At 46.1% G+C, this 16,610-nt stretch overlaps 1 protein-coding gene across 2 annotated transcripts in view; it reads right to left on the bottom strand.

The window, feature by feature from the left end:
• The window catches only part of CAMK1D (calcium/calmodulin dependent protein kinase ID), a 394,014-nt gene that overhangs the window by 221,181 nt on the left and 156,223 nt on the right, over positions 1-16,610 (bottom strand). For both annotated transcript variants that reach the window (XM_040248463.1, XM_040248464.1), the window contains exon 2: positions 16,331-16,462. In XM_040248463.1, coding sequence (XP_040104397.1) covers positions 16,331-16,462 — 132 coding nt within the window. The remainder of the gene's footprint in view (positions 1-16,330; positions 16,463-16,610) is intronic.

The raw sequence follows: 16,610 nt of genomic DNA on the forward strand, positions 1-16,610 counted from the left end.
CCATCCTCCTCCTCACCATCCCCCTCACCATGACCATCATCTTCATCCCCATCCTCCTCCTCACCTTCATCATGGCCATCCTTCTGGTCATAACCATTTTCATCACCACCATCCTCATCCTCAACAACCCCCCTGTTCTTCCTCCTCTGCCTCACCACCACCACCATCATTATCATCTCCAAGTCCTTTCACATGCATCGCTTACTTCTTGAACAACAGCCTCTAGGCTTTTGGTGAAGGAAATTCAATTTCTTCTTCCTGACATGTTACTCATTCTTAATACTCCCTTAAAATTTATTGCCACTTTTCCAAATAAGAGCAATATACCTAGTAGAAGCTTCTTCCTTCTGATAGCTTTTTATTTACTGACATAAATTTTACGGCTCAGCATCATTTTAAGAATCTAAACTCACAAGGTATCAACTAGAACCTGAGCTAAGTCGAGCTCAGGTTTCTGCCCTCCACAAACGGAGAGACAAAAAGGAAAACAGGTGCTCCCAGGAGGACAGAGATTGTTTCCACGGAAATCACATGGTCACCATGCCCGAGTGCTGACAGCCACTTTGCCATCATAACATTCTGATTATTCTAAATCTAGTTAGTACAAGCACACTCATGCAATCCTTGGAAAAATAAAAACAAATAGGAGATGCTACCTAAACGAGAAATCCCAAAGCATGGAGTATATCAGGAACATGGAGATATTCAGAATGACTGACAACTATTGACAATGTCAGATAAAAATCTAAGAGTCCTACTGGGAAACAGCATCGTCTTTGAACTTAACAAAAAGCACAATGTCCTCACAGAATGCTAGCCACTCAAATACAATAATAAATATATGTAAATGGATGTCAAATTTCTATAGGTAAAATAACAATAGCCATTGCTTCTCTTTCTCCTCCCGGAACCTAATTTCCATCCTCTGGCCATTCCTGTGGCTACTGGTGGAACCTTCCCAAGCACTCCTGCATCCTACCCAGATAAGCAGACACAGGATCCCATGACTCTTGTTTTCCTCTCCAGTGGGGCCTAAATGATACAGTCATTTCGTTATGATTTACATTCTATTTTTCAAGTACAAAGTGAAATTTGAGCTGGCTAACAAGCCGTGTTTGAACAGTAAGGCTTCTGCATACAAAGTACATTTTCCACCTTCATCTGAACCAGGGTTCTCAGAGAGCTTCATCTGCAGTTAATTCAACACTTGTGGAGTCACTAGCTTTGCATACTGAACACTGTGAGCTGGGAGGCAAGTGGCTGGTCCCAGAAGGCTTCAGTCTCTCTTTGACACTATATATAGAGAACTAAGCCTTCAGGATCCCCTCCCTGAGGAATTCTAGCTCGGCCCAAAGACCCTCTGTGGTTTCACAGGACAATCTTGGCCTCCATAAAAAAGGTGGGATCCCTGGATTCTCTGCTCAAGGAAAAAAGTGCCCAAGGGAGACACAGGAGAAAAAGCTTAGCGTGGACACCTTTCTAAATGGCCCTACCATCTGAGCAAAAAGATGCCATCTATAAACCAGGAAAACAAGGCTGGTTCTTTTCCTGAGCACCAAAGAATTGATGCTTCCAAACTGTGATGCTGGAGAAGACTCTTGAGTCCCTTGAACAGCAAAGAGATCAAATCAGCCAATCTTGAAGGAAATAAACCCTGAATATGTTTTGGAAGGACTGATGCTGAAGCTGAAGCTCCAATACTTTGGCCACCTGATGCAAAGAGCTGACTCATTAGAAAAGACCCTGATGCTGGGAAATATTGAGGGAAAGAGGAGAAGGGGGTGACAGAGGATGAGATGGTTGGATGGCATCAGCAACTCAATGGACATGAGTTTGAGCAAGCTCCAGGAGATAGTGAAGGACAGGGAAGCCTGGCGTGCTGCAGTCCTTGGGGGTCACAAAGAGTTGGACATGACTAAGCAAACTGAACTGAACTGATGAACGAGGAAGCAGTTCCCAGCCTTCAGAACTCTTGAGAAATAAATTTCTGTCATTTATAAGCCACTCACCTCTGGTATTTTGTTACAGCAGCTGAACAGACTAAGCTAGGAGGCAAAGGTACTTAAATGTCACAGCTAAGCCATCTGAGAGTTTTAACAAGGTTGCATTGGTCAACAGGGTCTAGGGTTTCAGAAAAATTAAAGTGAATCTACACTTTGAAAAGCCTATGACGTTTGGCAACTCAAATTAATTGGAGCTCTTTGGGAAAAGAGCATCAGTAGCATGGTTGGGCAGAAGCTGTACTGTAAAGAGTTGCTAAGTGAGTTGAGGGAGGAAGTATAGCAGTCGAAGGAGGTAGAAACATGATTTAAAGTCTAGTAGGGAAGCAGGGCAGGAAGAAGGAAAGGAAAAAAATGAGAAAAAAGGGGGGCATTCTGAAACCACTGGGAGTGACAGGGTGAACTCACTGTTCCAGAAGTCAGAACTTCAGAGGAGAAATCCTGCCACAATGTGTTGACAATAATACTAAGTGTTGGCTTCCTTTGTTGTTGTTTAGTTGTTACTTCGTGTCTGACTCTTTGCGACCCCAGGGACTGTACCATTATGGAGTTAAACAGAAAGATGTGCTCACAAAGGGATTTACCTCCCCAGTGTTAATGTTCTAATGTGTGCGCTCAGTCACGTCTGGCTCTTTGTGACCCCATGGGCTGTAACCCACCAGGCTCCTCTGTCCATGGGATTCTCCAGGCAAGAATACTGGCCTGGGTAGCCGCTTCTTCACAGTCTTCCTGACTCAGGGACTGAATTCTCGTTTCTGCGTCTCCTGCACTGGCAGGCGATTCTTTACTGCTGCACCACTAGAGAAGCCTAATGTTCCAGATGATACCACTAACATTCAACCCCAGACAGGGATGCCACCTAAACTGCTACTCTGCCATCTTTTCAGGCCACCTCCCAGGGTCTGTGTCAAGGGGATCTGTCCTGGAGGCACCCTGCCAGGATTAAACACACACACACACACACACAGCAACAACCAACCCACCAGACATCCACAGTGAAGGAATTGGGGGTGGATGTATGGAATTACAATTCAAACCAACCCCCTCAACTGGAGGGAAGCACTGGTTTTAAGGAAATAGCCACATTATCCTTTGCTCTGCAGCAAGGAGACTCACTAGAAAGAACATCTAATGTTGTGTAAAAACTTTCTGGAATTTTACTTTTATACCTAGAAAAAATTACATACTAATGTATAACAACTTGATATTGAGGAAAATTCTGTGGCTACTTGAACCGATGGGCTTATCCCTCCAACAGTACCTTTCCTGGGTGGTCAGCTCCTCAGCGGCCTCCACTTCCTGTGGCACCTACCCCGGGGCAACTGCAAAATGACCCACGTCCCTCAACCCACGCTGATGTCCAGGACAGTATGAGATAAGCCACCTCTCCGTTTGTTTCTAGAACACTGCAGAAAGGTACAGAGAGAGGGGTCAAAAAGAGCAAGCAGACACAGGACCGGAGCCTGGGTGCTCAGCACGTCTCCCTCTCCTAAGCCACGTGGGGAAGGTGGATGGGTTTCTCAGACTATGACCCCTCCAACAGCAGCACTTTCCATATTTCCCTAATCATTCCACAGTCTGGAGCTGGCTTCTTCCTACTGCGCTTCTGAGAAGTAGTATCACCAATCTGTTGCCAAGAAGCTGGCACAAAGGACCAAGGTCCTCAAACACACCCGTAACGGGAAGGAAATATTCCCAGAGGTTCATCTTTAACCCAGACTCTGAGTTCCTTTGCAGCAAATTCCAGGGAACCAGAGGCAGCTGGGGGCAGGACACGAGAGCAATCATAGCAGCCTGCAGCATCACTGCATCAGCACCCAGGAAAGGGAGGCAGAAAGAACAGCACAGATAACTGAAACCACCAGGGGAATTTCTGGAACCAGATCCCATATCTCACACTGGAATGTGGCCAGGGTACGAGGGCAGAACCTTCAGTCTCTGTAAACATACCACAGCGCCTTTCAAAATGAGGAAAAATTGACCTTCCTGGAGGTCCAGGGTTAAGACCCTATGCTCCCAGTACAAGGGGCATGACTGGAGAAGATCCTGCATGCCACATGGGATTTTAAAAAAAAAAAAAAAAAAAGCTACCTTTCTGATGAGTAGGAGTCATTTTCTTGCATTCTCCCAAGGGATACTCTACAAGAGAATCAGCATGGTGTGTGGATAGAGTTCTGGAGGAGGAGGCCAAAAACCATCACTCTGGCTGCACACTCACATGAGTCTGTTCTGTGACCTTGGGCCACTCGCTTGACCTCTCTGGACCTGTTGTTCCATCTGGAGGTCAAGACAACTGGACCAAAATCTCTAAGGTCCTTTTCCAGTTCTAATGCTCAGTGACTGCCATGTTAGGGGAAAAAGCAAGAGAGACAAATAGTATCTGCTTTCACAGCTTAAGAGAAACAGTAAAGCGGATGTATTCTTGACACTGCAATCACGCCGGGCATCAGCACCATGGTACGGCCTCCGCTGGATGAGGGAGCTGCCTCCCTGTGGCTGGCAGCGCATCCTCCGCCAGCAGGGCCTCTGTGGGCTCCAACAGGGAGGCCGTACGCATGTGACGTGGCTTGTGGGAAGGCGCTCCCTCCCGTTTCCACTGTCCAGCCAGCTGTCCCTCATACATGTAATGATATAAACAGCAAACACTCTCTGAGCTCACACAACGTGCCAGACACTGTTATAAGCACTCTGTATGCATCAGTTCTTTAAGCTCCGTAACAACAATGTGAGGTACCAGCATCTTCCTGATGAGGGAGGCACAAAGCTGAAATCGTTTGCCCAAAGCTTCTAGGGCTTCCCTGGTAGCTCAGTGGTAAAGAATCCGCCTGCCAATGCAGGAGACGCAGGTTCGATCCTTGGGTTGGGAAGATCCGACCCCCTGGAGAGGGAACCAGCAACCCACTCCAGTATTCATGCCTGGGGAATCTCACGGACAGAGGAGACTGGCAGGCTACAGTCCACAGGGTGGGAAAGAGTTGGACGCGACTTAGCAACTAAACAGCCACCACCACCACAGCTTCTGAGTGGGGTAGTCAGGTGAAAACTCAGGCTAATTCTGAGGTCTTCACTAATATTTCACCCTGACCCTCTAATGGCAGTGTAAAATAGAGATTATTTCCTTTCACTATCAATGAGCACCCCTATGCAGTGGGCTGCGGTCAACATCAAGAGTATGTGGCCCTGTTTTAACAACATGGGAACACCAGACAGAGCAGATCATAATAGGAAAGACAGACAGACCTGGGTCTGACTTCCTGCTCTATCTACGTATGAGGCCTCCAGAAATTTCTTAAATAAGTCCCAGCTCCTCAACTGTAAAATGTGAAGAATAATATCCACTTCAGAGGTTTATAGTGAAGATTACATAAAACGAGGCTCCTAGAAGTCCCAGCTGGTTTTTAAATGATGACAAAGTAGAATATTTGTTTTTAAGATCTCAAAGGGTAGATATGTATGGCTCTAGACTTCAGATCACAAGGTTGGGACGAAAGCTTGAATTCTGATTTTAAAGTTATCAGTCTGTTAATTTAATCAATTGATATCTATTGCCTTTTAAAATCTATTGCTATTTCTTCCTACTTGTTGGGAGTGATAAGACTTCTTTTGGCTATTTGGCTTGTGAGGTCTTAGTTCCCTGAACAGGGATCAAACCCAGGCTCTCAGCAATGAAAGCACGTAGTCCTAATCACTGGACCGTCAGGCAAGTCCCAGGAGTCATAAGACTTCTGATTCCCAAGGCTGCATCTACAGTGAACAAAGTTCCCAAAGCAGTTTCCTAACAGAAGGGCAAGGTGGGGTCCTAAAAGATGGGGAACAGCTCCACAACGTCTCCCCAGCTCCATCCAAATTACAGTCTCTGCACTTCAAAATGGGTACAATTTCTGCTCTGAGCTCTCCCACCAATTTATTCTGCACTCTTACAATAGTATGATGAAAGTAGCAATGCCTAACATTTGTATAATCCCTAACACTGGAAGATTTTAACAGTTTAAAAAGGCTTCTCTTATGCCTTATGATCTTATTTAGGCACCTAGACAGCAGATTATTGACAGCCTTGAAGGTATATTGACTAAATTAAGCAAAAGAAGTTTTTGCTCTTAAGTGAAAAGATGTAAAAAAAAAAAAAAAAACTTGAAATGCATTTAAAATGTGTATAAGTGTATATGTAAATATGTTTCTACATATACATACATGTGTCCATATTTATGCACATATACACATATATAAATGTGTACATTTAGCACATCAGTTCAGTAACCTTCAACAAAAATGAAAACACCACATCCATCACACCACTGAACTTGTTTACAAATAAATATCCTTGACTGTTAGGATTCCTCAGTGAGACCTACCTCATGCCTGAATCATGTAGTCAACGTTATTTTTAAAATATGTATAAAAGAAAAATGTAAATAGATAAAAATGAATATTAAATCCCATTTACCAAATTCCATATATGTGTGTGTATGTATACATATACATACACACACTATTTTAGAAATTATTTCTTTCAGTGTATATATAAAAACTTCAGACCAGTCACCTAAGACTCTAATCTCAAACTTAGACTGACTTGGAGGACAAAAGTCAGTGATAAGGCCTTCAAATGGTAACCGTTTAAACCACCCAAAGGGTAACCTTGGACTTGAAATATGTAAAATATAGTCTATTCACCAAACTTTATAGAGTTTAAACTAGATAATGCATCATAAATAAAGCTTTACTAGAATCATTTATCCAAGTAAACAATGATGCAACTATGTAGAAAATAGAATTGACACAACCTAAAGTTTAACAGAAAAGAAACAGTGAACTTCTGGTGTATACTTATTTCTTTTTGTGTATTTGCCATCCTGGTTTTATCCCAGGACTCCTTGTACTTAAGTCTTTCAGGTTTCGAAGGATCCTCCAATATAAGCTTTTCTGATTTTCTTTGAAATATCAGATAATATATGTATGTATATATGTGTACACACACACACTTATGTTGGAATCTTTAAATGAAATTTATATGAATCATTAGCTAAGTAAGTTGACTGAAGAAGAGAGAAAACACTTCCCAAGATAATAATAATTTAGAGGAATTTAAACCACCAACTAATCCACACAAGGGTTGAACTACCCAAGCACACAGTCAGATTAGATGACAGGGAGACAGCACATGGAAATAAGCATGCAAATAACTAACACTGTTTTTAAAAGTGTAATAAAACACAATGTTTCTTCAAATACTCTAAATATCTACAGAGTCATATATATAGTATAAAAGGTGGCAGGAACAGCCAGACTAGATTAAGTCAACTCTGTTGCTGTAGAAGAATCATCTTCCCCTCAAACCTGGCTCGTCTTCTAGAAGGCGCCCCGCCCTGACTGGCTGATGGAAAGCCCATGGAACTCAGCAGAGGTTTCTTCTCTGCTGTAGTCTCTACTGAGTCAGCACCTGCACCCAGCGTTTCTAACCCTCATTATCACCTGAATCCCCTCACCCACTCCTCCCCTCGATGCTCCCCACCTTGCCTTTTGTTCTGGGCTGGACTCTGGAAATCCACGGTCTCAGGAAGAGGACCTCACAGGCACAGTCAGGGGTGACAGAGGTAAGCCTGGTGCCGTGGGGTCTCAGAGGGAAGGGCCCCCCAGGAAGGGACAACTGGGGGAAACCCTGAAGAAGAGGATGTCTCAAACTGAGGCTCAGCCCACTGAAGCAGAAAGGAAAGAGGAGAGGCAGGGGTCTGGATCATCTATGCAGGAGTCATCTGTGCCTTTTGGAGGAATGAACTTGAACTTGGAGGGTGGGGAGGTGAAAGCTGCTGATGGTAAAGTGGAGGGGAGGGTGCTGTTTACCAAGGAGTCTGGATCCCATCAAGCAAGTGACTTCACAGAATTAAGTTGGAGAGGGTCAACAGCAGATGTGCAATTAAAATCTCATGTGCATAGAACTAGAAGGAGGCATGAAGAAAAAGTCTGTCTGATCATGAGAGCCACACTTCACATGGTACTTGGGAAGCAGAAAACGCACGCAGGGAGACACTCAGGAGGCTCATGGTCCCTGGAAAGATAAACCACCGTTCCTGGTTAGACTAGTCTGAATATCCCTGTTGCAGCAAGGGACACCACCAATTCTAGTCTCCTCCTATTCACAGCAATACCCAAGAAATTGATAGAACTCATAAAAATTCACTGCTCCTGGATCTCAAGTCAAATTTTTTAACTGTTCCTGGATTATCTGCCTTAGACAAAAAGCACCACGGGAAAGCCACTGGGAAGCACCCCATGCATCCTCTTTTGGCTGTACAGTGACGTTGGCATGAGGCCAATTTTATTTCTTATACACATGCCCACCGTTAGGATGAAATAAACAATGACCAGCAAATAGTGGTCTGGACAAAGCTGAGTTTACAGTCAGATCCACAGGGCTGGAAGAAATGGAGAAGCGAAGTACAGAGTTAGAGGAGAAAGTTCACCAAATTCGGCAAGATTCCAAGGTCAGCTCTCCAGTAGGGCCAGATAGACTAGCGTTGGCTCTTATGTATGTTTGATGCTTTCACTAAGCCTACAGTGAACAGGTCCAAGAAGGGCTGTGTCAACTTTCCAACGTGACTAGAGTCCTGCAGCTGATACACCCGCCTGTGCACGCTCCAAGCTTGACAAGACTGTGGCTTTAATCATAGACACATAGAACAAAAATAACCACCACCAAATAACCTAACCATATCCCTCAACCTGTTTTGCTGGAATTGCATAGTTTTTCCTAAATTAAGGGAACTTTCAGCAAAAGTTTTTCAGGGTAGCAAAGGGTTCCAGGATCATAACAGAGAGCAAGCCACCTCCCTATTTGTTATCACGTGGCCTCCAGACATTCCTTTTCACACTTCCTGCCTGTGTCCTTCATTCTGAGAGTATGTTTCCACAGGAAAGGTCTCTCCGTGCTGGAACACAATCTTCTAGGCAGATTAGATCCTTAAAAAGTTGTACTGGTGCCTGAGAAACTCAAGTATCAGCTTTACCAGCTTGGCCATTTTCAGTCATTGGAGAAGTGGTTTTGTTCGCTCTGAATCGATGAATTTCTATTGAAGAGTCTGTTTCTCTGACACACACAATAAACTGGCACTTGGCAGTGATTTAAAGAAGCAAATGGGCCCGCCTGCCGTCAGAACAAAGCTGCAGGAGCAGAAGCAAGCCAGATTTAAACGAGTTAATTTACAGAAAAGCCTTTCTCTGAAGGCTAATACTTAATTCAAAACCAGCTGTCCTCTCCTTTGGGGGCTCAAGCTGCCTGCCTTGCCTCTAGTTAGTCTGTGCCGAGAGAAACATGTCTAGTCCAAGAGAGCCAGGGAATGAAGCTCCTGTAAGGAGTGCCCAGGCCTCCGGAGCCTGGCTGTGGTGCTGACTCACGCTCTCCCAGGAAGACGGCCTCACCGCCCTGTCCACAATCCATCCTTGACCTTGGCCATAGCAGATCCTGGGCTTTGGTGTCTGCTGCCTTCAGCAGCTCTGATTCCCTTCAAATGGCGGGCTTGCCAGTGAGAGTCCTGCTGACTTGACCAAGCCTTATGCCAGCCTCTCCAGTCTGGGAATGGCCTTTACTGCCCCTACAACCCGGCCACCCTCAAAGAGCCAGGTTCTCACTCCTGAACCCAGCTCATGGCTGGTGCCTGCTCCCCACTGAGGGGGATAACAGGGTTGAGTCAATTCCCCTCTAAGGATGAAATCCAGCTCTTCAAGAGGGACCACATTTGAGTTTGCTCCAGTAAATGAGCCCTCTCACCTAAAGGAAGCATCATCTGGTGTGTGTGTGTGCGCACATATATGCGTGTTTACATCTGGTGTGTGTGTGCGTGCGCATATATGCGCGTTTACGTCTGGTGTGTGTGTGCGTGTATATGAGCACATATATGCGCGTTTACGTCTGGTGTGTGTGTGCGTGTGCATGTGCACATATATGCGCATTTATGTCTGGTGTGTGTACATGTGCGTGTGCACATATATGCATGTTTACATCTGGTGTGTGTGTGCGTGCACATGAGCACATATATGCGCGTTTACGTCTGGTGTGTGTGTGCGTGTGTATGCGCACATATATGCATGTTTACATATATGCATCTGGTGTGTGTGTATGCATACATATGTGCATGTTTATGTCTGGTGTGTGTGTGTGTGTGCATGCACATATATGCGTGTTTACACCTGGTGTGTGTGTGCGCGTGTGTATGTACACATATACGCATGTTTACATCTGCTGTGTGTGTGCGTGTGTATGCGCATATATATGTGTGTTTACATCTGGTGTGTGTGTGTACGTGTGTGCGCATATATGCGCGTTTACATCTGGTGTGTGTGTGCGTGCACATATCTGCGTGTTTACATCTGGTGTGTGTGTGCGTGTATATGTGCACATATATGCGCGTTTGCATCTGGTGTGTGTGTGCGTGTGCACGTATATGCGCGTTTACGTCTGGTGTGCGTGTGCACATATATGCGCGTTTATGTCTGGTGTGCGTGTGCACATATATGCGCGTTTACATCTGGTGTGCGTGTGCGTGTGCACATATATGCGCGTTTACGTCTGGTGTGTGTGTGTGCGTGTGCACATATATGCGCGTTTGCATCTGGTGTGTGTGCGTGTGCGTGTGTGCATATCTGCACGTTTGCGTCTGGTGTGCATGTGCGTGTGCACATATCTGCATGTTTACACATTTCTCCATACTGCTGGGCACATGAAGAGCACCTTCATCCCCTGGGAGGTGAGACCATGAGGCCAAAGCCTTTGAGCAGCTCTTCTCAACACTGACTTGGCTGCATGTAAGAGTCCTGGGATGGAGATGGGGTGCTTTTTAAAATTTCCCAGTAGCCACCATTACCTCCAATTCTATCTCAATTGGTCAGGCTGGAGCCTGGGCGTCAGGATGTTTGCAAAAGACTCCTGGGTGATTTTAAAGTGTCATCAGGGTTGAGAAACACTGATTTAGAGGGAAAAACGCAGAGACCCTGAGCTGAGACTCCCCTGTGTATCCACAATGAAGTACTTGCAGTTTAAAAGCAATTCCTACCCAGGCGAGAATTCTCCCCAGGAAAGATCATCTCTGCAGCCAATAAAGTAACCATTAGAACAGTATGGCATCCTGGGGCCATGTTTCATGAGCACAGTGACTCTTGAACCAGTCCAAGCCTTGGTAACCCCAACTATTAGGAAAAGGGTTACTCTGAAGACATCGGTTTTGCTTCTCTCGTCTCCTATATTCCATCTTCATGCATTCCCTTCATCCGTCGTTTCAGTGCAGGCTGTTTGTATATTTTCCTTTCTGCTGCTGCTGCTGCTAAGCCATGTCCGACTCTGTGCGACCCCATAGACGGCAGCCCCCCAGGCTCCACCATCCCTGGGATTCTCCAAGCCAGAACACTGGAGTGGGTATTTTCCTTTCTACTTCTCCATAAATGCTTTATGTGTTGCCTTGAAATTAGATTTGAGCACTGCCTGCCCTCTAAGTAAATAATACCGCGGAAACGATAAACTCCATAATCCAGTGGTAACACTAACATTGTGATATTCCATAATGCAGAGAACATGCCCTTCACAGGACCTGAGCTAACCATTGCTCCAGGGAAGGCTGGTGCTGAGCCATACAGACCCTGCCTCCTGCCAGTCAGACAGAATCCTTCGATGTTACATAGCAACTGCCTACCATGAAGCCTGCCTCTTTTTATTCCCTCTGATCTTGGTTTAATATCCACTTATCAAGTAGGAGATTCATTTTGGAACTATTTTCAGGGCAAGAATAGAGACATCCTTAAGGATATATTAGCTACATTACTTTAATCCAATGAAAAACATAAATCTCTCACCCTGCAATAAACTCAGCACAAAGGAGGGCAAGCAGTCTCCCAGATGGGCCTCCTTAGATGAAAAGTAGCCTGAAAATATACCAACGACCAGGGAATACAACAGAATTTGGAATAATGCAGGCCTCTTTGGAACCCTATCTTCAAGGATTTAGTTACAGAGGACCAAAGGATTTTTTAACACATGGTTTCAGACTAATTTAACATTTAGCAAGCCCAGGACACGGCTGGGCTTCAGACCTCCATCGTCGACCAGCCATCCCCCAAGTCCAGCATGTCTGAATCAGAACTCATCACCTCCCTCCTGCTCCTGGATTTCTAATCTCAGTTAACGAGGTCATCATCCACCCACCTAACCAATCAGAAGCCTGGAGGTTATCCTAGACTCAGCTCTCCCCTCAACTGTCTCCCAGCTCCTCCCCAGTCTCTGAGTCCTGGAGATGCCATTCTTCCTCTTGCATCCCAGCCCACAGATCCGATTTTGATGCACTGCCGCGCCTCCAATGGCTGCCTAACTGCTTCCCCGTATAGTGAATCTTGCCCCACCTTCTTCCTTCTGCGACAATAATCTTTATGAAACAATCCTGATCACGTTACTCCTTCCATTAAAACACTCCAAGGCTCCCCGCTGTCTGCAGGATAAAGTGGGGGTATACAGCATCCCATGATCCAACCTCCCCAACCTCAGGGCCCTCACATCTCACCTGGAACCCTCCGCCTGGTCCACTGGGCTCCGTGGAGTTCCCAGCACACCAGCTTGCCTCCCATCTCCTTTCCTCTGTTTACCCCGCCTCCTCCTGATTGGAATATCCCTCTGCCCTTCTTCCCTTAGCAAAATATACTCATTGTCTAGACACACCTCCTCCAGGAAGCCTTCTCTCACACTCAACCCCCAAGGGAGAAATGGGAAGCCCTACTCTTAAATCCCTGGTAAGACCTCTCATACAGTATCTACAATGTCATTGCACTTATCTAGCTCCCGGAAGACAAGAGTTGTATCTTGTTTTTTCAATCTCAGCACCTAGCAGCGCCAACTGACGCACAGGAATTTACTAAACATCAGTGAAATGAATGAATGTTTCAATGGTGGCTCTTGACAGTAGTTCCAAAACTATCTTTTCTACAACTAATATATTACACTTGGCTTTCGACTGCTTATGACATGGGACAGCCTCTTATTCTACTTGTAAATCAATCATTCACAGGGACCAAAACCCATATAGGAGATACAGCCCATTTTATCCCCTGAGAAATCATTGGTTTTCCATTCCTGAAAGAAGGGTCACACTTCAAGGCACCCCAATCGTAGAGAGTGAGAACTATCAAAATAAGTGATTCCCAGTCCCCTTGCTTGAACCGCCCTCTTGCTGGAAGTGTACATCATTTGAGGGAGCCATGGGGTGGAGGCACTATTGACGCCAGAAAGACCAAGACATGAGCCAGGACTGGTTTATGAAGTTTGCATCTGCTGCCCTTGCCCAGGGAGACAGAAAATATCACCAAAAAGAAAACCTGACCTCCTTGGTTTTGTGGCTTCTAAGCTCATGAGGGAGACACCCAAAAATAAAGGCACCCATCGTTGATTCAGCAACAGGCAGCCCTTGTGTCCAAGGCAGAACCTCTGGAAGGCTCTGAACCCACCCAGATTTCCATCTAAAATGTCAACTATCTGCAACGTGGCTTCAACTTAATATGCAGCCAAATCCCTCTTCTCTGGGTGCTGATTTCACATTGGAAAATGGGCAATTTAAATAAATGTTTCATTAACATAGTGTTTTCCTGCTTGATGCTAATGTACGTAGAGAAATTTGTTTTCCCAAATTCTTTGCCACAGAATTATTTCATGCAGTCCTCACAGGACAACGTGAAACTCTTCAGGTCCCTAAGAGACCAAACAAATAAGAGAAAACGCTTGTAATAAAAAGTACCATCGAGACCCATTTGTTCCAGAACACATATCACATATGCTGAAAAGGACAGGAAGATCCCGGCCACCTCGGTGGCGCTGGTTTGTACTGATGGCAACAAAGCATCGTTCAGTGGGCACAGCTGGTCCCCAAGACACAGAAGTGGGAGAGCTTATTCAGGAAAACCCAGACCCTTTGTTTTGAGACCCAGTAAGGCGTGTTCCCATTCTTTTTCACTTATCTGTACAGGGATTCTTGCTCTGTGCTGATTCCAAATCCCCAAAATCTCAAGGATATTTCTAGCATCTCTTGCTAATAGGAGAGCTTAAAAACGTCATAGCACAACGCTCGGATACACTCCACTCACACAAAAGCAGGTCCCATATAAAAGTTTGTTCCCTCAAACCTTGGGAGACATGGGGGGGATGGCTTGACCATGAAAATGAGGGGAGAGGCCTGGACACCATGCTAATGGGAGACCATCTTTTGAGAGGATCCAACCACATCAGAACAGTTCTCGGCACCTTTGAGCTGGAGGCATTACTCTGACTTAGTTCTGAGATGCTGGGATAGAGCTTCCCACGTGGCACTAGTGGCAAAGAACCCCCTTGCCGATGCAGGAGACATAAGAGACCCGGGTTTGATCCCTGGGTCAGGAAGATCCTCTGATGAAGGGAAAGGCAACCCACTCCAGTGTTCTTGCCTGGAGAATCCCATGGACAGAGGAGCCTGGCAGGCTACAGTCCATGGGGTCACAAACAGTTGGATACGACTGAAGCAACTTAGCACGTACGTAAGAAATATACCTTTGGTCTTGTCCACAGGTCCCAACTTCCAGCTTATAAAACTCTTGGAATTTCCTAAGTGTGAGAGACAAAGGTGTCTTTGTTATGTGAATAAGGTGACTTTTAGAAGCACCAGGCTGGAGGCTGTGTGTGTGTGTGTTAGTCACTCAGTCGTGTCTGACTCTTTGCAACCCCATGGGCTGTAGCCAGCGAGTCTTCTCTGTCCATGGAATTCTCCAGGCAAGAATACTGGAGGGTGTAGCCTTTCCCTTCTCCAGGGGATCCTTCCAACCCAGCAATCAAACCTGGGTCTCTCGGATTGCAGAGAGAATCTTTAGCATCTGAGCCACCAAGGAAGCCCAGGCCGGAGGCTAGCTGCCAGGAGAACCAACCATGTGATTAGAGGGTTGGGGCTTTCATTCCATCCCCCAGATTTCCAGGGAGAGGAGAGGGGCTGGAGGTTGAATCAGTCACCAATGGCCGATGATTTTATCAATCACAACTATATAATGAAGCCTCCATAAAAGCCCTAAAGGACAAGTTTTTGTCCCTTTTTGGAGAGCTTCCACATGGGGGAACCAGAATGCTGCTGTGTGCCATGCTGGCCTCACGCTTCAGGAGGACAGAAGCCTCTTTGTTCGGGACCCTGCTGTGTGTATCTCTTCATCTGGTTCTTGGTTCACATCCTTTAAGATCCTTTCATAATAATTCGGCCGTTTAGTGAGTAAATGGGTTTTCCTGAGTTCTGTAAGCCATTCTAGCAAACTGATCAACGCCCAGGAGGGGGTCATGGGAGCCTCTGATTTAGAGCCAGTCGGTCAGAAGTGCAGGTAACACGCAAGCTTCAGACAGCAGCCTGACAGGGGTGGTCTTGTGGGACTGAGCCGGTCTTGTGGGACTGAGCCCTTCACCTGCGGGATCAGACTCTGTCTCCAGGTGGACAGTGTCAGGGTTGAGCTGAACTCTTGGACAGCCTGACGGCAACAGAATCGCTTGCTGGTGAGGGAAAACCCATGCACGCTGGAACTGGGTCCAGAAACCCCATCCAGGTTTTATTATAGGGGGAGCAAAACCAAACTCAGGGAAGAGGTAAAGCAGGTAACCATTGAGCTCTGGAACTCGCTGGGTGCCAGGTGCCAGGTGAGTGGCAAGAGCAAGAGGCCCACCAAAGAGTGTGGAAATCACACTGGTGGGGCTGACCTCCCAGGCTGTGCCACATCTGAGCTGCAAGGCGATGGACAAGTGACTTTCATCTCTGAGCTTCACCTCCTTCTTATAAAATAAAGCAACAACAAGAAACTAATAATACTACCGGGCACAGTGGCAGTGGCAGCCACCCCTTCACTGAGCACTCACTCTGCAGCAGGTGCCGCACAGATACTTGCTAAGCACCATCTCACTTAATCCTGAGAACACCTGGGGGATGTTACTAACTCCAGTTTATGGAGGAGGTGCAGAGCTCAGAAACAGCGCAAGGTCACCTAACTGGAGGGAGTGGCGGGGTCTCAGTTCAAAGCCAAGTCCATCTGACTGCCCTGTTCTTTGGAAAGACTAATGACTTCAAGTGACTGCCACGAACATTAGGAGATGAAATACAATATGGAAAGTGCTCTGGACACCCCATATAGACAGCAGTCAGGATTAACAAGCCCACTCCTCACTGCAGGTCAGCGTCCTGGTCGCCCTCTCTAGCCCTGGGCATGCGGCTCCCTGTAGCCTCCTCCTTCCCTTGCATCAGAGACCCCATCATCTTAGCATGACCCCCGGTGAGGGGGTGGGGAGGCTGTCCTCCTGCACTCACTTTCTCAGGACGGCGATCTCATTCTCAATGCTGCTTTCTTTGCCCTTCAGCGCCTTCTTGGGAATACACTTGACCGCAAAGAGTTTTCCAGTTGCCTTCTCTTCAGCTAAGACCACTTCCGAAAAAGCCCCACTGTGAACAGAGAGGGAGAAAAAGAAGCAGATTAGATTGAGGAGATCTGGGGATTCCTGACAGGTCCTCTGATCCCACTTCCAAAATCAAGTGTAATAGCAACAATAAGAAGGATCCCTGGTGATTTTTTTAATCCAACCACACTCCT

Source organism: Oryx dammah, unplaced genomic scaffold (genome assembly GCF_014754425.2).
Source record: "Oryx dammah isolate SB20612 unplaced genomic scaffold, SCBI_Odam_1.1 HiC_scaffold_10, whole genome shotgun sequence".
Lineage (NCBI taxonomy): Eukaryota > Metazoa > Chordata > Mammalia > Artiodactyla > Bovidae > Oryx > Oryx dammah.